At 35.1% G+C, this 24,861-nt stretch overlaps 2 protein-coding genes across 2 annotated transcripts; both read right to left on the minus strand.

The window, feature by feature from the left end:
* Positions 1–1,072: 1,072 nt before the first annotated feature.
* On the minus strand, positions 1,073–19,909 carry LOC109112174 (helicase SKI2W-like). The gene is made up of 25 exons (XM_042776750.1): positions 19,799–19,909; positions 19,649–19,723; positions 19,520–19,573; positions 19,044–19,201; positions 18,780–18,950; positions 18,540–18,685; positions 17,089–17,235; positions 16,895–16,979; positions 16,703–16,809; positions 16,471–16,617; positions 15,662–15,761; positions 15,341–15,553; positions 14,097–14,207; positions 13,882–13,993; positions 12,037–12,155; positions 10,302–10,433; positions 10,022–10,159; positions 9,038–9,142; positions 8,059–8,194; positions 7,786–7,912; positions 7,492–7,702; positions 6,329–6,439; positions 4,655–4,873; positions 2,220–2,360; positions 1,073–2,013 (listed from the first exon to the last, which is right to left on the minus strand). Exons 2-25 carry the CDS (start codon positions 19,716–19,718, stop codon positions 1,813–1,815), a joined length of 3,261 nt encoding a protein of 1,086 aa, XP_042632684.1. The 5' UTR covers positions 19,719–19,723; positions 19,799–19,909; the 3' UTR covers positions 1,073–1,812.
* A 638-nt stretch (positions 19,910–20,547) lies between these two features.
* Positions 20,548–21,602, minus strand: LOC122148852 (helicase SKI2W-like). The gene is made up of 5 exons (XM_042777179.1): positions 21,469–21,602; positions 21,319–21,382; positions 20,941–21,062; positions 20,746–20,867; positions 20,548–20,656 (listed from the first exon to the last, which is right to left on the minus strand). The coding sequence occupies exons 2-5, from the start codon at positions 21,329–21,331 to the stop codon at positions 20,548–20,550; spliced, it is 366 nt and encodes a 121-aa protein (XP_042633113.1). The 5' UTR covers positions 21,332–21,382; positions 21,469–21,602.
* Positions 21,603–24,861: the final 3,259 nt, after the last annotated feature.

Here is a 24,861-nt window from a genome sequence, read left to right on the forward strand (position 1 = left end):
TAACCCTAACAATCGTCATCTGTTGTGTGTTAGGAATCAAGACAGGTATAAAAAAAAAAAAAAAAAAAAAAAATAAAAAAAAAAAAAAAATTATATAATGACACTTTTCTATATAGATAGATCATTGGAGCTAACATTATAGGGTAGAATGTCATTCTATATAGATCATTGGAACCGTATCCGGTCGGGGCAAAAATTTCAGCTGCTGTCTTCTGTTCCTCTTTTAGATAAAACCCCAAGTCTAAAGGCCCGTTCACAACAATCCGATACAACTATAAAGATAACGATAAAGATATAGTTCTAAAAAATCGTTTTCAGTATTAAAAAACAGCAGCGCGTCCACACCACAAACTGTAACGATAAAGACAAAGAAAAACTATATCGTTGGAATCAACTTTCACAAAACGATTTTTTTTTCCAGCTGATGAAACGATAAAAAATTGACAGCCAATCAGAATCCAATGTTGTAACGCGCTCGAGAAATTAAAGCGCCAGGACGAGCGTGCGCTTAGAATAAACAGAAGATATCGTTCGCTGGTGTGGAACGCTAATATCGTTATCTTTACAAGTCATCGTTCTTTGTGTGAACGGGCCTTAAATCTTTCATTGTCATTCTATATAGATCTTTCAAGATTTAGGTCTGGATTTCCATGGACTATGATGTTGCCAATGCGTCAAAAAAATATTTATCAAACGACAGGGCCCCCCCGCCGATGATCCAAACCTCCAGTAGATCGCTCTGGACGCCGACTCTTACTAATTGTCACAATAAAACTGTGGTAACTTGGCATTAGCTACTATTGACATTAAATTATTACAATCGCACATTGTTTTATAGAGATACCATATTCATTTACGATGGTTTTACCATAGTATTTAACTGTAGTATGGTACTTTGGGTTGTATGCAGCTTTAAATATTTTTAAGGTAAGTCTAAAAATAAAATATGACTCAAAATATTTCATACTTTCTGAAATAAAATACAAAACTGTTTTATTAATATGAAAAGTTGGCCTATATTGACTGCTACAGTCACAATGGTGACATATTTGTGAAATATTCATAAAGTCTCTATTAGAAACTGTTCATTTATTGAAAGCAGAATAATACATAAGTTGATATAAAATTCTTGAGATATTGTGAAAAGCTGGAAAGAAATCAAATATTCAGGACTGGGAGGAGCAAATGTTAAACTTTAAGAATCACAAATAGAAACCCATTATGATTACTTCCAAATCTGAATATTGGGGAATGTTTCATCCTAAATTATGTGGCTAAAGCCCTGATTGATCTGAGGGCTAATTTATGATTTTTTTAATTTATGAACTATATCTAATGATAAAGAGTGGGGGCAGAGGATTAAGAAAGAGCCAAAATGCACAAATGTACTGGAACCATAATATATAAAGAAAAGTCCTGCATGACAAATAAAACAAAATACTAAAAAATAACAGCAAATGTGAGAATAGCAATGATAACAACACAAACATAAAAGAAAACACCACTGGAGTCCTCATTAAAATGATCACAAAGCAAAGGCACCATATCATTTCTAGTTTTTCTGATAATATAGATGAAACCAGTGTTCCACATACAGCTGATTTTATTGCTGTACATGTAATTACAGTTCATGACTGATGTCAATCTCCATTTCATATTGAGATCACATCTCTGATCACACTCGCACATGCATACTCAACTTACTGTAAACATGCACTCAGTAATTCAAGTACAGATGCTCAGGTCCATATTCTGCACGCTCTATTTTATATCCCAATCAACACATTCTGCCTCTCTCTCTCTCTCTCTCTCTCAGTGTGTGTAGAGCGAGGCGGTGAACACAATGTCTCTGCGTATGGCCAGTGAGGCTCTTTCCATCTTGCTGCCCAGGACGGAGTCGCCCACAATGCGTGCAGCCTGTCTCACTTCCTTCAGGACCTCGTCCAGCCTCTGGATACAGCGTACGATCGTCCCCTCCTGCACATCCGTCAGCTGGGCAATCTCAGCAAACGGCTACCAAAAAAAACAAAAAAAACAAAAAAAAAACATCAGAATTATTGGGAGGTAATGAGAAATATGATTTTCTCTCTCCAAATAGGAATAAAGTTTATCTTTGATCAGAAATTAATATCACTGCATTATATATAACTATTTGTGCAGTGTTATTATTAGCTAGGGAAGGTACGTACAGACAGACAGACAGACAGGTCAGTGCTCACCATGCCTCTTGCCCAGCAGTACACAACCTCAGTCAGGCCGAACTTGAACTGGGCCACAAAGTCTTCAGCAGTTTGAGGTATCCCACACTCCCTCTGCAGCTCACCAATACGCTGTGCCACATTGAGTACTTGATTAATGCCCTATGAAAGCAAGAGAATGGGAGAAAATTATTTATAATTATATATCGTACAGTACATATAAATAACGTATAAATTATAAAAAGCTTGGAATCAGACATTTTTGAAAAGAAATTAATACTTTTATTAAGTATGAGCACATTTAATAGATCAAAAGTGACAGTAAAAGACTTTTATGTTACAAAAAATTACTATTTCAAATAAATGCTGTTCTTTTGAACTTTCTATTCATCAAAAAATCCTGAAAAAAAAAGAGTAACCCAGTTTCCACAAACATATTAAGCACCACAATTATTTTCAACATTAATAATAATAATAATAATAAATGTTTCTTGAGCAGCAAATCAGCATATTAGAATTATTTCTGAAGAACCGACACTAGCCCCTTTCACACAGAAATACCAGCAAATTGCCACAAAATTACCAGAATGACTTTACCAGCAAAAATGTGCTGTTCACACAGGCAAAGATGTTCTGTCTTTTTACTGATAAAGCATCATTCACACATCCATTTCAAAACACTGGTATATTCTGTGACAACATTAACCGGAAACGACCTCTAGACGGCTGCGCGTCCCGGTGTGTTGTGTTTGTAAACATGGAGGGGTATGGAGTCAGTGTTTTTGGTGATGATTTCTTTTTTGTGTCAAACATTCACATCCATGTAGATGCTTTTAGCCCAGAGACATCGTATTAGACGACTTTAGACATTTCTTTGACTTGCATCATCTGCGTCAGAATGTTATGACTGGCTCAGAGTACATGTCTTACATCAGTGCCTTCACACATGATCTTTTTAACGATAATTTAGCATTAAAGACTGTATGTGTGAAAGAGGCTACTGAAGACTGGAGTAATGATGCTGAAAATTCAGCTTTGCAAATAGAAAACAGTTATTTTAAATTGTAATAATATTTCACAATATTAAATTTTTCACCATATTTTTGATTAAATAAATGCAGCTTTCTTTCAAATACATTAACAAAATCTTACTGACTCCATATACATAATTACATACATACTGTACACATCTATGGAAAAAATTAAGAGACCACTTGAAAATTCTTAGTTTCTGATTTATAGTTACATGTTTAAATACATTTTTTTTGTTTTATTCTGTAAACTACTGATGATATTTCTTCCAAATTTAAAATAAAAAATGTTTTTGACAATTGGTCGAAATAACAAAAAAGATGCCATGTCTTCAGACATGTTTTCATTCATTTTTAAACAACACAATACCATTGTTTTAACTCCAGAAGAGTTAAGAAATCAATATTTGGTGGAATAACCCAGATTTAAAAAACATTTGTTATTTTGACCAAAAATAAATAAATAAATAAATAAACACTCTAAATGACAATATTACAATTTATTTTTTTATGAAATTTTGTAGGACTTTTATAGGAATTTTATAGATTTTTAAATTTTTTTCATTTTAATAAATAGTATTTTTAGTGTTTTTTATGTATTTTTTCCATAGTTGTATATGCACTGTATAATATTTTAATTATTCACTCATCATTTAATGTTTTGTCTTTAATTAGAGTTGTTATTTGTGACAAATAGTGATTAATTCAATTATTTCAGTGGCATCTTGTGTAATTAATTTAACTGGCAGGCCTTATATATTAGTCCTAGTGAGATCTCTTAGTACAGCACTGCGTCAGTTTCTTTTGTCCTCCACTCCTCTCGTCTCCATCTGCTGTCTAAGTGCTTACACAACTACAGCAAGGCAGTCATGCAGTCAAACTGCAGCTACATTACCTGTACATCCTCACCTCGCAGCGTTGAACAGCAAGGGCTCTTTACATTGGTTTACGAGCCACTGTGAACTATATAACTCTTGTGTGCCTCTCAGTCTAGTGTCATGACTTATTCACGGTCCCTTTAAAGCAATTCCGTGTTTCTGGGCCATTCGACAACACACACCGACGTGTTCGTGTGGGCCTGCATCCTTTGCTAAAGGCATAAAGCAAAGCATCCACTACATTCTTAAGAACATCTCTTGGGTGTTTGAGCTCAGAGAGCCGTATAAATTCACATCCATCCATAACCATGACGACAAGAGTATCTGTTGCTTTATATTCTAACGGCTGTGGGCTCAAAAAAAAAAATATTTGATGTTTTTCAGACGGGTATAATGCATTAGTTTAAGTAATTCATAGGATTTCCTCAGCTTTTAATCTCTGGCATCAACAAGTATTGGATGCTGGGAATCGCAATTCTAAGTATTTCCAGGTTTTCCTTGGCTGTGGGAATGTGGTGGTGAGAACATGTGGTGAGCTCTGCTTTACCTCCTGAAGCGTGCTGGTGATGTGCGGGTCTATCTGGGTGTTTTGTGTGAAGATGAGGCAGGACAGCAGGGCGGCGCTCTCCTCAGGGGCGAGAGGACTCAGTGTGTTCTCAAACAGGAGTTCGGTCAGTAGCAGCTCATGACTGCTGATCTGACACGCCACACGGCCCTTCAGCTGAACCGCCCCAGTGCTGTCCACATACTGCAGCGCTTCCAGCACCTGCAAACATAGCACTATACTGTTAGCACTGACTTTGGTTTTAACATCTGGGACATTTGCAAACATTTACTGGTGTTTTTTAACACCAGGCAAGGAAAGAATGGCAAAAAAATGTTAATGACTGATGCACAATATATCAGCGACTGTATCCATATTGGCCAATATTAACATTTCAAAAATATAATTCTGCTCTGATTAAGAATATTGGAAGCGATTAATATTTGGTCTTCTTTTTTTCATAATTAGAACAGTTTACGCTTTTACACTGTTATCTATTTTATTCTATTGTGCATGCAATAATGGTTTAATGTCAAATTTCACTTGAAACTTAAAGGAGCTGTTCGCCCAAAAATGAAAATTTGAAAATGAAAAGATGTAGATGAGTTTGTTTCTTCATCTGAACAGATTTGAAACAATTTAGCATTACATCACTTGTTCACCAGTGGATCCTCTGCAGTGAATGGGTGCCGTCAGAACAAGAGTCCAAACAGCTGATAAAAACATCACAATAATCCACAAGTAATCCACAGATCTCCAGTCCATCAGTTAACAACTTGTGAAGTGAAAAACACTGTGTTTGTAAGAAACAAATCCATCATTAAGATATTTTAACCATTGCTTCTGGCCAATTTATGAGCCTATAATCCATAATAATACTTCCACCAGTGAAAAAGTCCATTTGTTGTTCTCTCACATCAAAATCCACTGACACATTTGACTTTAAGTCGGTTTTAAAGTTAAAATTATGGATTTGTTGCTTATAAATACGCAGCTTTTCACTTCACAAGAGGTTGACTGATAGACTGGAGAGCTGTGGATTTTTGTGATGTTTTTATCTGCTGTTTGGACTCTCATTCTGACGGCACCCATTCACTGCAGAGGATCCATTGTTGAGTAAATGATGTAATGCTACATTTCTCCAAATCTGTTCTGATTAAGAAACAAACTTGTCTACATCTTGGATGGCCTTAGGGTGAGTAAACTGTCAACAAATTTTCATTTTTGGGTTTTTAAGGAATAGTTTGGCCAAAAATCCCATTGAAAATTCTGTTTATTTACTCATCTTCTTTTTATTATTCACTTAGAAACATTGATCAAAGCACATATATAGAGCACAACATTATATGTAGATAAAAGCCTAAATGAAAAAAAAAAAAAAAAATAATTGGAAATGTGGTCATTAATTACTTGTGTGAATTATACAGTACCTTCAAACTGTAGTATAAAAGCTATAAAAATGTTATTGGCAAACCCATATATAATTAATAGATGCTAATACATATATACATACATACATACATGTATGTGTGTGTGTGTGTGTGTCTGCATGTTTATATACAAAACTCTTTTTGTTATTCATTTCATGACTGCATATGAAAGAACATATCACTGTGCTACTGAAACATATCCGTCTATATACCATGGATATTCACCAGAATGAGTAGATGGACTGACCTTGATTCTCTGATGGTACTCAGGCAGCAGAGTCAATGACTGATCTGACACCAGGAACAGAAGCTTGTCAAGCTCTTCCTGTACACACATCCTCTCCTGCACTCGTGCAAACTGAGCAAGATATTCACACACAGAGAGAGAATATGAAAATGACAGTGATAGAGAGTGAGTTTATCACTCTACTCCATCAGCGCACTGCAGAAGGTGAAGGCTGGAAGTGATTACTGAGAGCTAATGAGACACATCCTTATTCCTCGCTGCCACTGTCACGCTCAATAAATGAGAGTCTGTGCACTTGGGAGAGTTACTGTGCCAAATTACTAAATATGGATGAGGAAAAAACAGCCGAAGATACATTTAGATTAGAAATGACATTTTTTTCCCTTTTGTCTGCACAGTGGATTAGGACATGACCTGAATCAGCAGGAAAAACAGTACCAATCAAAAGTTTGGGGTCGGCGAGATTTTAAAAAAAAAGTTTCTGAAAGAAGTCTCTTACTTACTCTACAGTAAAAACCGTAATATTAAAATGAGCTGTTTTCTATTTGACAGAGTATCTGCAGGCTTTATGAAGGTAGATTTAAGACTTTTTAGAACCAAGTAAAGAAACTTTTTATTTAGGTATTTTTAGGACTTTTTAGAGAAAATTTAAGTAATTTTTTGTATTAATTTTAATAAATTTTTGAATAAATTGAATGGAACATTTATTGGACTTTAAGTTTATACTGAAAAAAGTGATGCTCTTCATGTATTTTTCTCTTGTTTTCCAGTACAAAGATTCTTAAATCAAGATGCATTTACTTGAAAAGCAAAATGACATCAAATAAAAAGTCTTGTTTTATAAGAAATTGATCCAAATGAAGTAAGTTTATGACTAAAACAAGAGCAAATATCTGACAAAAGGCTCAGAAAAATCAAAAAAGTTTTGCTGCTTAATATTTTTGCGGAAATGTGATTCATTTTTTCAGGTTTTTATTTATTTATTTGATGAATAGAAAGTTCAAAAGAACAACATTTATCTAAAATAGAAATCTTTTGTAAGATTATAAATGTCACTTTTGATCCACTGAATGCATACTTGCTGAATAAAAGTATTAATTTCTTTCAAAAAAACTATGTTACGGACCCCAGACTTCTGAAGTGTATGAGTGTAGTAAGCAGACCTGTTCAGTGAAGGTGGGCGAGTGGATGCAGTGGAAGTCTTTCAGACAGTCCTGTAACACTCGATGCCTCATCACTCCCTCCACCACATCCACAGCCTTCAGGTGCAGGTCATTCACAGGGTCCAGCGTCGTAATGCCATTTGGATTGGCCTCAGCCAATCGCAGGAGCTCCTGAGTTGCTGTGGAAATAGCCTGACCTGGTGGATCAAGTCTAGGAAGGGAAGTTTATTTATTATCATTGCCACAGTTTAACAAATGCAAGTTCACTCCCAGCTTAGATGAGCACATACAGACCTGAAGCGTGGCTGCTGTCTTTTATTATAGTTGTCAATGATTCTCTCAGGAATGACTTTGAGGGTTTTGGTTGTGATGGCAGAGATGTCCTGCAACTTCAGTTTCTGCACCGTATGACTGCAGGGTCCTACACACACAGTCACACTGTAAATGACACTTTAACATGAAAAGAAGCTGTAAAAGTAGTAGTACTCTCCCACCTTGGTGATTTTCAGCGTGGGCAGGTAAGATTTTGGGGTGGATGCGATGCTGTGTGTGTATGTGTTTGCTCACCCTCTGGAATAAACAATGAAGTGCTGTAGATGGGATGGAAGGCTTTATTAGACTGATCATCACCCGCCGCCTCCTCATTACCCTTCTCACAGATAATGAGAGCGGTGAACGTGCGATTTACTGCATCGTTGGACACCTGTGGGAGGAGATGAGAGGGAAGAGAGAGAGAGGAATACAAATAGAGGAGATTGAGGTAAGCTGTGCAACTTTCTACTTAAATTGTCCTCTGGGAAATACACTACTGTTCAAAAGTTTGAAAGAAATTGATACTTTTAATAAGCAAGGATGCATTAAATCAATCAAAAGGGACAGAAAAGACACTTATAATGTTGCAAAATATTTTATCTCAAATAAATTCAGTGCGTTTGAACCTTTATTTATCAGAGAATCCTGAAAAAATGGATCATGGTTTCCAGAAAAATATTAATCAGCACAACTGTTTTCAACATCGATAATAATCAGAAATGTTTCTTGAGCAGCAGATCAGCATATTAGAGTGATTTCTGAAGGATCATGTGACACTGAAGACTGGAGTAATGATGCTGAAAATTCAGCTTTGATCACAGGAATAAACTGGATTTTAACATATATTAAAATATTTAAAATACATAAAAATATTGTAATAATATTTTATAATATTACTGTTTTTAATCACATAAATGCAGTTTTGTTGAACATAACACACTTTTTTAAAAAACATTAAAAAATCATTCAAAAAACAACTAAAATATCTTCATTTTTTTTTTTTGTATTGTATGCTATAAAATTAAGTTGGAAGAATCTGTGATATACAGCCATAGAAATATTTCTTACATTTTTTTTCTTCAGATAAAAAAAATCTTATCCTTTATTTTTAAATTAAAAAATATCTTACCCAAATGAATATATGATATTGTCATTGGTCACTGCTGCAGATGTGTGTTCATGGTTAGAGAAGGAGAAGATGACAGTAAAATGTGTTCATTATTCAGACACACACCTGTAGAATGACTCCCAGGGCGTTGTGATGCTGGCCGTTGTTCACTATCACCACCCTCCCCACAGACAGAGCTTTCAGTCCATTCACTGACTCCAGAACAGCTCGCTGACACACACGCACACACACACACACGTACAATAATGTGATTATTTTAAATATATAATACAATTTAAATATGTATGTTTGTATGTATATTCATATATTCTATATATATATATATAAGCAAGGGTTTTGTTGTTTTTTTTTTAATTACATAATAAACAAAAAGAAAACAGATAGAATAGAAAAAGAATAGAGCAAGCTTTTTTTTTTTTAAAGAATATAATTAGAATAGAGAGTGCTAGAGTTAGAGGGTCAAATAAAGATGGAAGAGATGTGTTTGGAGCTTATTCTTGAAGATGGCTAAGGACTCAGCTGCTGGGATTGAGTTGGGCAGGTCATTCCACCAGGAGGGAACAGTTACTGTAAAAGTCTGTGAAAGTGATTTTGTGCTTCTTTGGGATGAACAATAAAGTGACGTTCTCTTGCAGAACAAAAGCTTCTAGAGGGCACAAACTCTGAAGTAATGAATTTAGGTAAAGAGGTGATAATAAGTTTTTATTTTTAAATTTTCGCTTATTATATTTGTATATTTAATTTTTTGTAGTATGTTTTTTTGTGAATTTTTAAAATATGTGGATATGGCTTTTAGTTTTAGTTATTTTATTACATCAAATTAAACAAAATTATTATTTTTTTAAATATTTAATTTTATTTCAGTTAACATTAATTGTTTTGAAGTAACAATTTTTTTTATGGTTTTAGTTCACTATAATAGCCCTGAATGAAATTTAAATACTTTTTTTTCATTCAATTAATTCAATTCTGTAATTTAATCTGAACTCAACTGTCCAAGGTTTTTCTTAGCTGGTTTATGAATCCAGTGTTTGAGCTCTGTGATGGCGTACACTGTGCTCATGTAAATGTGTGTGTGTGTGCGTGCACCTGCAGGGTCTCGGTGGTGATGCGCAGCTCTGTGATGGTGTGGTAATATGACAGTAAATCAGATAGCTGCCCCTCCGTGTCCAGCGGAGGGAGAGAGGAGAGTGTGTTTCTCAGCTCACTTATTCTCTTCTCATGAGCCTGAGCAACACAAAGAATGAAAAAAAAAGAGTTTCATAACATTTCATCACATATTTCATATTTCCACCTTCTACTGGAGCATGCAAACCCCACAGACATTTTCACCGTCACGCAGGGACTGCTGGGTAATGAGGGCGTTTACCTGCGTATCCCTGTGGTTCTCAGAAAAGCTCCTCCTCATCATGTCGGTGACCCTCAGGGCCTCCACACGCAGCAGATTCAGGATCATGCTGTAGGTCAGTCTGAACTGAGACTGCAGCACTGTCGGCTTCCCCTGACACAGAGAAAAACACCACACATTAACACCATCTCTCTGTGCTCCTGTATAAATTTCATTTATATCACCCATTAGCATTGATTCATTCATTGGCTGCCAATATTTCAGCTACTTCTAAGACTATGGCATACAGACAAATAAAACAACAAACCATGACAAATACTAGCAGGAGGACACAATGTAAGGATGTTGTGTATCATGACACTTTGTGTTGTTTATGTTTAATAATTTTTGGTCAAATGGAGTTGACACACAGCGGAGGTCCAATCACACAGCGGCTCTTGACAACACACTGTGCGTTATTACAGCATCAGCTGCTGTTGCCATGACGTCCATGACATGGAGCTGATCAGCACACAGATTACCGGCCCATCTGAGAAAAACCGTGTCTCGCACAGACTGGGTCAAACTCACCAGCAGCTCAAATGCATGAGGAAAATCAAATGTTTCATGCTCTGTCTTTTGTTTTTTTTTTTTTTTTTAACTGCATGGAAATTACTTGTAAAACTAGAAGTACTAGGTACTAAGTACTAGAATTTCTAAAACTAAAACTGAAATGAATTAAAACCATGTGGAAATGTATATATTTAGAAAAAAAATGAAACAAAATTACTAAAATAAAAGCTATTCAAAACATTAATATAATAGTATATATATATTAAAAAACTTACAATAAGGTTTCCAATTTGTTAACTATACTTAATGCATTAACTAACAATGAGCAATACATTTGTTACAGTATTTCTTAATCTTTATTAACATTAGTTAATAGAAAAAAAGCTGTTCATTGTTAGTCCATGTTAGCTCAGGTCCATTAAATAACATTAATAGATACAACTTTAAATTTTAATAATGTTTTAGTAAATGTTGGAATCAACTTTAACTAAGATTAAAAAATGCTTTTTTATTGTTAGTTTATGTTAACTAATGTGGCAAACTAATGTTAACAACTGGAACCTTGTTGTAAAGTGTTACCTGAATACACTAAAATAACACTGGCACCAAACCTTTAGTACAAAGAAAACACTGCATCAGCTTTCATGAAGGTTGATGCTGGTATGTGAAATGTGGAGACAACAGCACTAGTGAATGCTGGTGAGTTCTGTGCTGGAATGGCAGTGTAAGGGGTCAGTGAATCAGGGACAGGGGTGAACTGACTGAACAGCTGTGATGTAAAACACTGAGAGGTTAAAACAGCTCTAATGAAGAGGAGCCCATTCACCCACACTCCATCCACAAGAGGATGACAGAGGTGCACTCACGGGCTGCACGACTCTAAATAAAGACCAGCGACGCTTGTATTTAGCTCCAGACTGAACAATCAGGCAGTGATTTACAAAGACGAGATGGGATATCTCTTCTCAGATCACAGAAAGCCTGGATTAGGAGGAGACTGCTGCAGTAAAGGTGGTAAAAATGGAGGACTTCACCAGCTACGATCAAAATAATTTTCCTATCATGGAACATTTCAGAAAATTGTAAAAATCTAATCATGTCCAATTTTTGGTTCACAGTTTTAGTCATCCTGAGGAGAATCATCAGCAGTGAGGCGTCAGGCCTGACCGGAGGAGAGAGCTGTAGGTGTTTAACACAGACTGACCAGCATCATGGCGTGGAGATCTCCCATATCATGAACTCCCGCCTTACAGAGGATGATAACTGTCCCTGTAGCATCCAAACCTCTTCTGCCAGCACGACCCGCCATCTGAATGTACTCACCTACACACACACACACACACACACACACACACACACACACACAGTTTAGTACTGTGACACTCCTGATCAAGGTCAGAGTAAGCATCGGTTGTTTAATCTTTTAAACCAAAAGAATTATATACATTTACATAGATTAAACAACAACATGGTTGAACCTTACTTTGAAATGTCACACACACACACACACACACACACACACACACACAACACACACACACACACACACACACACACACACACACACACACACACACACACCATGGTTGAACCTTACTTTGAAATGTCACACACACACACACACACACACACAAACAGTAGTCAACATTTGAAGTTGATCAAAACCTTTCAAATACCTGTTTTTGTCTTAGGACAACTTTGCTTAAAGAAAAGCAAGCAGCTTTTTTTTTTTTTAACCATTTGAGGCCATTAAGATTTTTTGCCATTTAATTTTGCCAATTACCTGTGAATTTTTTTTTTTTTTTTTTAAGATTAAAATAATCATATCATTTATCATATAATTTAGTACAACAAATACTACCATGATAGCATCATTTAAAAGTTTCGAGCCAGTAAGATTTCTTTTTAAAAATTACTTTTACTCAGCAAGGATGCAATAAATTGATTAAAAGTGCCAGTAAATACATTTCTAATGTTAGTAAAGATTTCCATTTCAGATAAATGCTGTTCTTTTGAATGTTCTATTCATCAAAGAATCATGAAAATATTTATCATGGTTTGCACAAAAAATATTAAGCAGCAACACTGTTTTCAACATTGACAGTAATAAGAAATGCTTCTTAAGCAAAAAATTAATAAAATATGAAAACAATATTCACCAGAAATTTTTTTTTTTTTAAATACAACAACTGTAAGAATTTAAAAAAAACTGTAAAAAAAACTGTAAAAAAAAAAAAAAAAAAAAAAAAACCTTTAAGAAACCTTTCAGAACCTTTGAATGGTAGAAATATTTCACAATTAAATAATGTATCTTTTTTAATTACAGTAATAAGAATGGGATTTTTTACATTACAGTAGTTTACTGAGCTCTCATGACTAATCGTCATGAAAATAACTTGAAAAATGTTCCCAAAACCATTTTCTTAATTTTTCCTTAAAGTAAAATTTTAATTTAAGTAAAATGTTTAATTGTCTTAAAATTTTAAACATGACCCAGACGTGTTTTTTGATATGTATTGTCACATTTCCCCAAATGCTTTATGTACTTTTGGCAATGTGCTAAATGTCTTTGATGCAATGGCTAAAACAGGGCCATATGTGTGCTGTACTCTCTCCCTCTTCCCTTTTTTCATACACACTATTATTAGAAGAAAAATAGATTTAAGCAAACTCAAGCATCTCTCTCTCACACACACACACACACACACACACACACACATCAAAGGCCCCCTGCTGTCTCACTGCAGTCCAGTCACATGTGCACAAACATCTGCACTACTCCAGCATAATTAATCTGCTCATTCATTAGAGATGGCTCATGCATCAAACACCTGGCCATCAGCCGCGTCTGTCTGCCTGTAGCGTCTCCGCCAACAAGTATCTGACAGCTTCTTGTAATGTCTATTGTTATGATAATACAAATCAATTATCATTTTAAATGAGAATACCTGCAACAGGCGTGCTTAAGAGCCGCAAGTCAGGATATGTTTGGACAAAACAGGCATTTTGTTGTTTGTAATGTAAGACAGCAAAGGAGCTGTGTTCTTACCGGGCAGCAGGTTTCTGAAACCTGTGCCATCATGTTTGCGGATGCTGTCGAACACGACGGTTCTGGCAGGCATGTTCACACCCATAGCAAACGTCTCAGTAGCAAACAGCACCTGAAAGAGAAAAGTCACCAACTCTTTTATTTTTCTTTAATCAAATACAGTGATAAATTTAGCTTCAAATAAAGCTTTTATAAAAAAAGTCCATAAAACAAACCTTTACTAAACCTCTGGAGAAGAGCATCTCAATAATCTCCTTCAGGATTGGCAGGATGCCGCTGTGGTGAACACCAATCCCTCTCTTCAGCAAATCGCGCATCGACAGGATCTGTGGTGACAAAATTTATTTTTCTGTGGATTTTTCAAATACATTTGAAAATATATTAAAATAGAAAAACAGCCATTTCAGAATATTACTGATTTTACTGTATCTTTGGTCAAATAAACACAGCCTGGGTGAGCATAAGGGACTTCTGGTAACACTTTACTTAAAGCTGTTATGTATGATGCATTATAAAGGTATTCATAATGTACAATGCAACGCTTATTTCTGTAACAAAAGTTAAAATGCATTATAATATTTCCATATCTCTTATTACACAAGTGTTTGAATGCACTGTACATTCTAAATATGTAACTATGATTCAATAAGTGTCATAATGTATTATAAGAATTATTCATAGAATCATAAGATGCATTACAAGGCATAATTAATGCATTAGACATACTTTTATAATGCATTATATATAAAGGCTTTAAGTAAAGTGTTTCCAGACTTCTTTCAATAAAATCTTATCAACCCCAAACCTAAATAGTAGTGTATACTTTGAAATTGTCTTTCAAAAAATTAAATATACATATTCTTTTATTGCATTACAGTAGTAAATAGTCTTTTTTTTTTTTTTACATAACAGCAGGTTACTGAGAGTACAATATACCCTATTTGCTGTATTGTATTATTTTGTATAATTTTGAAAGAAAATATACAGTAAATAAGTTAGGACAGTGTGCAAAACATCTTAATGTTCCTAAAACAGGCTTCAAGTAAAATTAAATTTTTTATTTTTTCTTGACCCAGACATACATTTTTGAAATATCTTTGAATTATTATATATATATATTATATATATATATATATATATATATATATATATATAGTATATAATATATAATATATATATATATATGTATGTATGTATGTATGTATATGTATATGTATATGTATATATATATATATAATATATATATATATATATATATATATATATATATATATATATATTTATATATATATTTGGTAAAATAAGTGTTGATTTAATTTCAGCATTTCTGCCTGTTATCATTAAACCGAGTTATGTATAATTTATCAGCATTATATTGCATAGAAGCCACCTTGTTTTCCAGATCTCTGAATTAGCCGATGAAAACTCTTGTTTTACACTGGAGCCAGATCTCATGTACCTGCGGTAGCTGCCGATCGCCTCCTCTCAGCCTGGTCAGGCTCTTCTGCAGGAAAGAGTGGATCTCGCTCTTCTCTATGGAGCTGGTGAGGTCCAGAGAGGTCAAAGAGCGGGCGTTTTCATCACAGCGTGTCCGAGAGAAGGTGAACGCCACCACTGGAGTCTGCTGCCTCTGAGACAGATAGTTCAGCAGCGTCTGCCACACGGCTCGGTCCTAACAGAGAACGGGGAGGAGGAAGAAAACACCGTGAAAAAACACTGTAGATGCTGGAAATAGAGATCATTTGTTCAAAAGGAAATGACGAGAGGTTCAGACACTGACTTGACTGGCGGTTGTGTTGTGCTGTGACACGTTCTTTGTGCCGAAAGACTGTGCATGTTTACTAGTGCGTTCCTTCTTGGCTTCTACTGCGGCATAGTAGCTGGAAAACAAAACACTTGTTTCAATGCAAAAGAATTTACAAAAGCCCTTTGCTATATTTTTGTAAAACTTTGTTTGAAGTCTTTCTATAATGTTAGTCTAGTTTTTTTTTTTTTTAGGTAAAAAGTCATCATATAGATTTATACACAATTTCAACCCTCCTTCTGACTTCAAGAAAACAATCAAGCAACCAGACAGACACTGCAAACACATTACAATATTAAATGGTTCATTATTATTATTATTATTCATCTGCAATCCAAGTTTATCATCTCTATTTTATGCTCTCTTTCATTTTCTATTTCATATAAATGCTGTTCTTTTGAAATTTCTATTTATCAAAGAATTATGAAAACAAAAATGTAAAAAAATATGAAGCAGCACAACTGTTTTCAACATCGATAATAATCAGAAATGTTTTTTGAGCAGCAAATCAGCATATTAGAATAATTTCTGAAGGATCATGTGACTCTGAAGCCTGGAGTAATGATGCTGAAAATACAGCTTTGACATCATAAGAATAAATTACAATCTTCAAATAGAAAACAGTTATTTTAAATTAGAATAATATTCCACAATATTACTTTTTATTGAATTTTTGATCAAATAAATGCAGCCTTGTTGCGCATAAGAGACCTCAATGAATCTTCAATCAATCTGAAGTGCATTCTTGTTTTGAAATGCAGTGTTGTTTTTGTGACTTAGCCTACCCTTTAGTGAGGAAGTTTCCAGAGGCGTCCAGCAACAGGAAGAGCTCTTTCTGAGTCTTAGTGCTGTTGCCGGTGTAGAGATAGTGCTCTAGAGGAACAGGCCTCTTAATTGTGCTGATCACATAGATGGGCCGCTTCTTGATACGCCTGAGGACGGAGAAAGCACAGTTAAACTGTGTGAGCTACACAATCTACATAGAGCAGGATAAAATGGCTCTGATAATACACACACCCGATCCATTCACTGAACTCCACTGAGTTAGGCACCGTGGCACTCAGCAGGATGATGCTAACATGCTCCGGCAACATGATGAGCACTTCCTCCCACACCACTCCCCTCTGACAAACAACAAAATCACATGAGATCTGAACGCAGTAAAGACAAAAGCATAACTGAATTCGATTTTTGAACTGAATTCATCACCTCTGCATCATTGATATAGTGAACCTCATCAAAAATGACCCATTCCAGATCTCGAATGACCTCGGACCCATTATAAAGCATAGATCTGTTAGGAGGAGGACATACTGATTTACAAAGACTGTTAAATAAATCATGCACGTGACTAACTGTGAATTATAAGTAACTAACATGAAGGGCTGCTGTTGGATAATCACCTCAAGATCTCCGTGGTCATGATGAGACACGAGGACTCAGGGCTCAGCTGGACATCTCCAGTCAAAAGTCCCACGTCACTGAATGTGGTCTTGAAGTCCCTGAACTTCTGATTGGACAAGGCCTTGATGGGGGATGTGTAAATGGTCCTGTCAGGAGAAAACGGTTATACTAGTATGAGCCATTAATCTAAATGTCACAGTGAGACGAGATATGTTTACTTGTTTAGCACATTTCTTACATTTACCAGTACTTTTAACGTGGTTTAAACAAAAAAAAAACTGCAAAGAAAAAAAAATATTTAAAATACCTATTATTCAAAAGTTTGTAGGTATGATTTTTTTTTTTAAAAAAGCATGTATTTATTTTTTTAAAAGTGTTATTTTTGTATCACTGATATACTATTATATTTTTTGTTGATAGTTTGAATTTACTATTTTATTTTCATACTTTTTGTTTTCACTTTAATTTTAGTTAAAGTTTTAGTAATTTTGCGGGGTTTTTTATGTTTTCACATAACTTTTATTATTTTTTATTATTAGATGTAGTTACTTTAACACTTCAAGATCAACTAAAGTCAAACTAAACTAAATGCTGTCAGGGCAACTAGCTGAAATAAAATAAGTAAATAATAAATAATTTTTGTCTAAGTTCGGTCAACCTTCTTTTTTTTGCCATTTTGGCAATTCTGAGCTGTATGCAGATGGCGTACGCTCTTCTGTGTTAGCCGCGCTGCGTCGATGCGCTGTTTGCTTTCATTCCAAAGCGTAAATACACGTAAAAAACATATCCTTGTGGCGCGGCTGACACAGAAGAGCCTACGCTGCTTGCGTACTGCTCAGATTTGTCAAAATGCCGCTACGCTGATTTGGAGAGACAGAGGAGAGGAATTGATGAATAAAGTCGTTATTTTTGTTTTCTTCAAGTACAAAAAGTATTCTCGTCACTTCATAACGTTACGGTTGAATCACTGATGGCAGATGGAGTATTCTGATGATGTCTTTCATACTTTCCTGGACCTTGACACTGTTATTTATTTGGCAGTCTATGAGAGAGTCACAAGCCTCCCGGTTTTCATCCAAAATATCTTAAATTGTGTTCCAAAGACGAACGAAGCTTTTACGGGTTTGTAACGACATGGGAGTAAGTGATTAATGACAAAATTTTCATTTTGGGATAAAGTATCCCTTTAAGCAGCACAACTTCATCATTGATAATAATAAAAAATGTTTCTTGAGCAGCAAATCAGTATATTAGAATGATTTCTGACGGATCATGTGACACTGAAGACTGGAGTAATGAAGCTTTGCATTGTAATAATATTTCACAATATTACTGTTTTTACTGTATTTTTGATCAAATAAATGCTTCCTTGGTTAACGTAAGAGACTTCTCTTAACCAATCCCAACTGATCCCAATCTTTTGAAAGGTAGTGTATTAAAAAGTAAAGACCTGGTCATGTGTTTCTGGGAAAGTGCAATTGCGTATTCAGCCACCACGGTCTTGCCGGCTGAAGTGTGAGCCGCAACAAAGACGGAGTCATGAGCTTCCAGTCGGAGAATAGCCTGCTTCTGAAACACGTCCAGTTCGAAGGGATACTGAGACGGGGCAGGAATAAAAATAAATAAATAAATATTTTAGCAGCTTTAAACTAAAACATTGCAAAATGATGAAGATACAGCGAGTTCTGACCTTGAAGGCTGGATCAGGGATACGCTTGTAGAAGTCGTCACAGGCTGAGGTGATGTCCACAGGAACGGCCCATTTTTTATTGTCCCCCTTGTCTTCTTGCTGCGCTTTCTTCTTTTGTTCAGTCAGACTTACTGTGTTCGCTGAAGGCTGAGAAGGAGAGCTGCCTGAATCCTGAAGAGTGCATGTGTTTAAGAAGAACATATTTTGAAAACGACAAGACAGGTAATCAAACGAATAAGACTTCTGTCTAAAAGTTATACACACTTTAATTCCCAGGTCCTCCAGGCTGTTCGTTCGGGGAAGTTTAACGGTCTCCTCTTTTTGGGAGACTCCCTCTTTCTCCTCTGGCAGAGCGTCGATGGCATCATCAAAGGTCGACAGTAGGGACAACAGGTTCAGCTCACTCTTCGTGGTTTTGGCTTAAAGGCATTAAAGAGATAGTCCACTCAAAAATAAAAATTGTGTCAACATTTACTCATCCTCCAAACCTGTATGATTTTCTTTCTATAGCAGACATTAAAATGAATTATTTAGAAATGTCTCAGTGTGTTTTTTCACCAGAAGTCAATGGGCACTGAGATTCTTCTTATGTGTTCTGCTGAAGAAAGTAAGTCATACATGTTTGGAACGACATGAGGGTGAGAAAACTATGACAGATTGTTTATTTTTGGATAATAATGCACAACCTAAAGAGGGATTATGACAAGTTATACATGCAGAGAGCAATGCTGAAATCAGACCTTTGTCAGTGAAGTCCATGCCAGCCTTCAGCCCAGGAGGAACCGTCAACAAATCTAAGACAAGAAACAAACTGTCACAGTTCCTTTGTCTCTCAACACACTCACAAATGATTGAAACAGACCACCGACCTTTCTCAAAGTCTATTTCTTCTTCCAGCTCTGACTTTTTCGTAATCTGCTCTAACGTCAGTTCTTCCATTCCGGCTGTACGAGGACAGCAGAGTTTAAAAGCCGGATCATTTTTAAACACAATTATGAGAAATCACTGAGCTACCGAACCTGGCAGGAATGGATAGTTTGTGTTGCTCCCTCTCAGACTCTCTGACGGAGGTCCAGGCTGTCTTTGTAACGAGAGCGAATTTTTGGCAGACAGTCCCGTGTCCTCTAATAACACCTGACATAAAGAAAAAACATTATTATATACATTATAAAAATTGCATTGTATTATAAAGAACATTCACTGTGGTTTCCATGTGCACATTAAAAAAAACTGAACCAAAAACCAAAAAAATAATGATTGTTTCCAAACAGCTTTCCATCAGCTGGACAAAATAATAGTCTGACTCAAACTCAATCACTGATCGAGTGGGAAGAGGATTTATTTGAGACAACTTTTACAACCTATCCAGTGTTATTTTAGTCTTACTTGTAAGCTATTACTGTGATTATCAACGTTTTTTAATTTAGCATTTATTTTTATATTTTCAGTTTCGTTTATGTTTTTGTAATTTGTGCATTTGTAATTTTATCGGGGTTTTTTTGTTTGTATTTAAATATTCATATTTATCTTTAATTTATTTATTTTTATTTCAGCTTCAGTAATTGTAAACTATTTCAACAACTTATTTCAGTTGGTTGCCATAGCAATATTTTTCATTTTTAAGTTTTTATATTCTATATTACATCTAATATTGATATTTTTTTTTTCATTTCGATTAACGAAAATCATTTAAATAGCTTCGGTTTTAGTTAACAATAACAATACTGAATCTACCTGAAGATAACAAACTAATGGTTATATCTGTGGATTACAGAATAAGGCCGGTGGTGGGGTCTCTGACCACAGACAGACCGGAGTGCAGTGGAGACAGTGAGCAGTGCAGGAGAGACTCCACCTCTCTGTCTCGCGCACTTATCCTAAAGGATACATTTATAATTGACAAAACCGAGTAAAGATATGATATATACTGCAAACACAAGCACTATCTTCTGAGTGTGTCTCATACTTAAGGAACTTGTGGAAGGCATCATCCACATCGTGCACCGGGAGCCAAGCAGGGTCTCGCAGAAAACGCTTCTCTACCTCTGTTTTCAGATCCAGACAAGTAGGAGGGAGGCCATGGGGAAGCTGGAAAAGAGACAGAGAAATTAGCATACACAAATGAATGGCTTTATTATTTTAGTACTGTTAAATGAGTGACCGTGCTGTGTGGAGGCAGGGGTCTGTTTTTGGGCAGGGGGTGTGTGATGAGCTCAAATCTCCCCGAGCAGCCCATCTCCAGCAGAGACAGGGGCAAGTCATCAGGACCCACCGGGGGCAAGCCTACAAGCAGAAGAAAACCACTGCAGCTACAGCCAAATACTGTCCTGAGACCAGAGCGCTCATAAACCTCTGGATCATGAGTGTCTGATGTAGTTTGGCAGAGTTTGGTTACTGAGCTGACTGTCATTTAAGCGATTTAAGACACAAAGCAGCTAAATCCTCAACTGGCTGCTGCTGCTGATATTATTATACCACACCAGGTAAGCACGTATAATTACACAGAGCAAATAAAAAACACTAGTTTTATTTTTCATACCTGTTTTGTCCATGTCACTCTGCAGTATCAACTGAGTTTCAGTCCTGCAGGAAACTGCGCGGAACTAAAGGGACGGAAGGTTTTTATTAGTATTTTTGTTTACTACTATACAACATAATGGTCTATATGTGTGATCTAAAACAGAGTTACATTTTTAATGTACTTTAAATACGCTGTGAAATAAAAAATAAAAAAATAGTTATGGACAAACGATTTTGTTTGAGCTGCTTCCGCGGATGACAACAGATGGCGTCATAGGTGTGCGCCGAGCGAGGACTTACTGCACACGCCTATCCACATTTTTATATATATTTTATTTTTTTTTTTTTTTAAAGAGAGATTGTTACTGTACCTCACGTTTTGTCTCATTGGGTGTCTTTATTGAACGGAAAATTGATTTGCTGGAGAAAAGGGTGGTTGTTACCACAGAAATATCATCTTAGAAATAAGATTAAAGAAGTTTCTTATAAGCTTGTTCATAGAGTTTATCCAGCAAATCATTATTTACAAACATTTAACAAAGGAATAAATGTGAATTGTATTTTTTGTAATGAATATGAGGACACTGCCTTGCACTTATTTTGGCAGTGTACATACTCAGCTACACTGTGGTGTAAGGTCCAAACATTTATTAGCGAAAATATTCAGAGTTTAAGATCTTCACTTCTATGGGAAAATGTACTTTTTGGTATTACTGACTCTCCTGACCAATTAAGAGAAAAAGTACTTTTACTTAATTAATGTACTTATTCTAGTGACCAAATTTCACATTCATAAGTGTAAATTTACCAATAAAAAAAACAATTTTATGGTTTTGTTGATTGAAATAAGTATATATATTGACAGTGTCACAGACTCTGTGAATAAGAAAGCTGCAAGAACTTTGAAAGTTTGTCAACTTTACAATATATTTGATTTTATATATACATACATGTATATGTATATCTTGTATTTGTATTTCTTTTTTTAATTTCTTTTCTTCTTTTATTTTAATGTTGTTTTCTTGATAGCATTGTCTGTTATTGTTCCTTGAATAATAATAATAATAATAATAATAAAGCCTATCCTCATTTTCTGCATTTAAGGTTATTTCATATAAAGCACTATATCTTTAATACAGTTTGAATTAAAAAAAAAAAAACATAAAAAAAATAATAATAACTCAGCATGATCATTACTCTAGTCTTCAGTGTCACGTGATTCTTCAGAAATCATAATATAGTGATTTTTAAAAACATTGTAACAAAATAACACATTGGTCAAAATATTACTATTTTTACTGTAAAAAAATGTATGAATATATGTAAATAGCTAAATCTGTTAAGTATATGAAATAGTGTCAGTAGACTTTCCATCGTCGTTTCTTCTTGCTGTAGTCTGCTCAACGAATCCACAGGAAATCCCTCTGTGAGAGGTGAGACTGTCAGTGTACAGAATAATACTCGTAATCTAATACCTTCATGGTAAAAGTATTGCAGTAAACATTGAGGCTGTTCTTTCTGTCCAATAGTTTTGTTACTCTTTTGGCCGTTTACGAAGGATTTTATGCTCATTTCTTATTATTATCCATGCTGATAACAGTTCTATTGTGATATATTTTTTCAAAATATAAATCTTTTGCAACATTATAAATGCCTTTACTGTCACTTTTGATCTTATAACAGTTCTATTGTGATATATTTTTTCAAAATATAAATCTTTTTGAATATTTTTTTACATCTTTGTTGAACTCAGAAACTTTGTCTGAGTTAAAAAGGTTTTTTTGACAGGTTTCCATAATAACTGAGCCCTTTGACGTAAACAGGTTGTTTTTGCTGCTGTGCCTTTAGGAATTCCATTATATAATTGTAAGTGGTGAATAAAGGCTAGTGGTGATCCATATTTGATTCTATATTTGTCATATACAGGGCCATAGCAGCAGAATAATTTGTCTATCCAAACTTTGTCCTGCATGCAATATTAACTTGTACAGTAACATGATTTATGAATATGCGCAGTGGTCCTGTGTTAATGATATCATGGTTGTGGCATCAATATCATGTCGATTTCTGATGTTTTGCAGCTTAGCATCCATAAATAGTCTGGTGTGGACTGTAGAGTTTTTGTATTGTGCATATTCAAGCTCGTCTGCATTGCACGTTAACACTTCAGCATTACAAATGCACAAGAAAAATCTTGTTTTCTGTGATAGGACCACTTTAAAAGTGTAAGGATTAACCACATCTTTATTTATTTACTCAAAGAAAATAAATAAGCTTATTAAAAGGTCCAGCATTAGATTCGTTTGTGGTGAAGTAAATCTGTTACTTTTCTGTCATTTTAATTAGCACAGCATTTGAGCATTTTTACTGCTCTGTGTATCTGGACGTTTAGCTCAGTCATGGATTTGTCATTCTGTTCAAAAAATAATCAATAAACTTTTCCATCAGCATGCCAGGGTTGACTTCATAATATGGGCAAACTAAAAAAACACACACATTACCTCAATGAAACATCTTCAGAGTTTGACAAGCAGAAACTATAAGCCAGTTTTTAGAGGTGATATCAAGCAAATCTGAGCTTTGTATAGATGTATTTTGTATTTGAGTATGAATAATAACTAATTTAATACAGACCTCAGATATGTGGAACATGTTTACCCCCGCAATAATCCACAACATTAGATGGTATTGATGAAATGAGCTCTAGTTCAGACCTTCCAGTGCTCTTTTTGCCTAAAGGGAAACAAAATGCTGAGAACACAAATACAGAGATATACACTGTTATATAAACTCTGCATACTAAAAATAGTAAAATTATATCAGATTTATTAGGAAACACATAATCGTTTCAGAATTTTCATTTTTTTACTTCTCCCATGAGATATACAACATTACTCATATGGGGAAAAATATCAAAACAATTTTTTTTTTTTTTTTTATGTGAGAGAAACTGCAACATTCAATATTTCAGCATTAAGAAACAAAGTCTAAGCTTTCAGTTACAAGAGCCAATGGGTACATGCACTGTCTGATATGTATCTTATATGGACAACGGACATAAGCATTAATCTGACACGTAATAATAGTGTAAAATACTAGTAAATAGTGTTTTTATGCTGATTTAGAGATTTTGCTCTTTCCCATTTGCTCATTCAAGTATGTAAAAGTTTTGACTACAAAAAGCTGCCCAAGTGTACATATGACATACAGTGTACGTCAGTGGTTAGATCAGGATTTGTGTAACCTTACATACTTAGTGGAAGTGTGGAAACCAAGCTTAACATGTTTAATCAAGCTGTTTATAAACAATGCATAGGTAGATTCGGTAAAACAGTAGCTAGGAAGACTTGCCCGAAAGTTCTGGGTAAAAGAGATACTCCAGCTGGTGAAAGACGAAGCTTGCAAGCAAACGAGCAAGACGAGAAGAGTCTGAAGGTATTATGGGATATGGGAATAGAGACCAGTGAGAATGCAAGAGCGGAGTTTAGTTTGCCAGACATACTAAAAGGAGTATAGATAGTTTGGAAGATAAGAGAGAGGTTTTTTTTTTGCTTGGAGTATG

This window comes from Cyprinus carpio, chromosome A19 (genome assembly GCF_018340385.1).
Source record: "Cyprinus carpio isolate SPL01 chromosome A19, ASM1834038v1, whole genome shotgun sequence".
Lineage (NCBI taxonomy): Eukaryota > Metazoa > Chordata > Actinopteri > Cypriniformes > Cyprinidae > Cyprinus > Cyprinus carpio.